The sequence below is a fragment of the Amphimedon queenslandica genome, unplaced genomic scaffold, assembly GCF_000090795.2.
Source record: "Amphimedon queenslandica unplaced genomic scaffold, v1.1 AMPQUscaffold_11968, whole genome shotgun sequence".
Taxonomy (NCBI): domain Eukaryota; kingdom Metazoa; phylum Porifera; class Demospongiae; order Haplosclerida; family Niphatidae; genus Amphimedon; species Amphimedon queenslandica.
Window position 1 is genome coordinate 11,727 of NW_003547793.1, and position 2,044 is coordinate 13,770.

The 2,044-nt window shown below is 35.7% G+C and overlaps 1 protein-coding gene across 1 annotated transcript; it reads left to right on the plus strand.

The window, feature by feature from the left end:
- LOC100640724 (nuclear pore complex protein Nup85-like) lies at positions 1–1,715 on the plus strand. The gene is made up of 9 exons (XM_003390738.3): positions 1–28; positions 129–179; positions 232–332; positions 714–831; positions 883–983; positions 1,038–1,137; positions 1,182–1,236; positions 1,287–1,388; positions 1,475–1,715. Exons 3-9 carry the CDS (start codon positions 239–241, stop codon positions 1,565–1,567), a joined length of 663 nt encoding a protein of 220 aa, XP_003390786.1. The 5' UTR covers positions 1–28; positions 129–179; positions 232–238; the 3' UTR covers positions 1,568–1,715.
- Positions 1,716–2,044: the final 329 nt, after the last annotated feature.

Below are 2,044 nucleotides of genomic sequence, written 5' to 3' on the forward strand. Positions count from 1 at the left end.
ATGCAACGGCACTTTTTGTACATCCAAGGTAAGAATTCGATTTTTTTGCAAAGGAACAGTATTTATGGAAATTTTCCTAAAATGCTAAACTCTATTAATTCACTGTATTTTTCTTTTAATTGTTATAGTTTGTGGGAAGTTGCTATTAGTTATTTAAGCTATTGCCCAACACAAGGAAGGTACATATGCTTATTAACGATCGTCAGAATATTAATTTTATTTTTATTAAAGACATTTCATGTGTTCGCTGGTTGAGAGAGTTCCACTGACCACCTCAACGAAAGCTCTTAAACTGATAAGACTCTGTCAACGCTACGAAATGACAGAAGAAGGTTAGATCACTTGATGGCAGGGTTTCCCATAAAGCATGCTAAGCCAGCTAAAAATAGTACATGTACATGGCTTTGGGGCAACTTTAAAAATTCTTTAAAAATTCAATTTTGATTGGAATCAGCTCAAACTTGGTACGCAACATGAGTACATGTATATGTATCAGAAAAAAATCATAAAAATGAAGAATTCTCTCCTAGCCATTTATGGCGAAATTTGACCAATGTCCCTGTGCTATAGTACAGGGACTTTTGCACAAATTTTGAGCAACTTTCAAATCTACTGACAAGAACCTGCATGAGCACTATGTCAAAATCCTGTGGGGAACCCTGCATTACAGCTCACATGAGCAATGCTTATCATGCATGTATTTTATACTATAGCCCAGAGTATCTGCCGTGTACTGGCCAGGAGGTGCTATGGTGATGGTAGGATGGGATCAGCTCTCACCTGGTGCATTAAAGGACAGGATGCTACCTTTGCTGCCTTCCTAGCTGAGAAGTAAGGAGAGGAAAGGACTGCCAGAGAATCCTTTACTTTGTGTCTCTGTAGGTATTTTGATTTTTATGAAAGTATTGGTGAATTTGGTGACCTCAGTATTCTTGATTATCTTGGTGATGCTGTCCTCCTCAGCAACAGGCTTGCCTTCTTAAGTACAAGCAACCTATTATCATAATTATTTTTACTAATATTAACCTCTTTACTAGGTAAGTATAGAGATTTTCACAAACAATATTCTTTTGGTAATTACGAGGCAGCTGGACAATTACTAGTCAGCCTTCTAACATCAGGAATCACACTTAAAAAGTATCAGTATCACTTCACAAGTGATCTCTATTTCTCTTTTCTAGATATTGGTTGACACTATTGACTGATTCTATTCCATTACTCCAAATACCTGACAAGGTCAGTTCATCTATTAACTGTATTCCCTATCCTTTCCATTGTCATTATAGTGTGTATTCAGTTCAGCTGATACATATGAATTACTTCACATACTACAAGAGATTGACAACACCTCTTCATACTCTGATCAAAAAGACATGATAACATCACAAGTAATTAAACCATTTAAGATCTTACATTACATATTTCACTGCTGTACAGTCAAGTACTAATGTAAAATATTCATTTTCTTTTAAAGGATGAGTTCAGTATCAACAAGATATCATTACTAAGATTAGCACTAGTGAGGAATCTACAATCATCCCTTGTCCTCAGAGAAAGAAAGCACTAACATTAAAGACAGCTCACACACAAAATCATGCATTACTTTTGTAACATTACATAAAAGAATTTAATATTCAGTCTGATGGGAAGGGAATGAAAAAACTTTAAAGTATTTTTCATACTATCAGAATCAATCATTATCTCTTGAATTATAATTATAATAATCAAAAATCAGACAATAGTGTGATGACACATGCAACATAATTCTAGTCATGTGATCACTTATGATAGGAGTGGTTCTTTCTCCTTCCACGAGCTTTCTCAAACTTCCTTCCCTTGGATCTCACGTACGGCTTGGAATGACTAAATGGAACGCCAGGTGTACCAAAATGCTTGACAGCTTCACGGGCTTTCCTTGGACCTAATTAATATTGACAGAGAATTATGAATTGATAGTTCAGGCCCTTTCATGACTAGCCTTGAAGCAAGATTGTGTTTTGTCCACGAGGTGCTCTTAATGCAAGTTGATCAAATGTGATAATTT

Coding starts and splice junctions, on each gene's coding strand:
- LOC100640724 (XM_003390738.3), top strand. CDS start 239: ATGTGTTCGCTGGTTGAGAGAGTTCCACTGACCACCTCAACGAAAGCT. Junction 333..713: donor CTACGAAATGACAGAAGAAG/GTTAGATCACTT, acceptor TTTATACTATAG/CCCAGAGTATCTGCCGTGTA. Junction 1,237..1,286: donor TACTCCAAATACCTGACAAG/GTCAGTTCATCT, acceptor TTGTCATTATAG/TGTGTATTCAGTTCAGCTGA.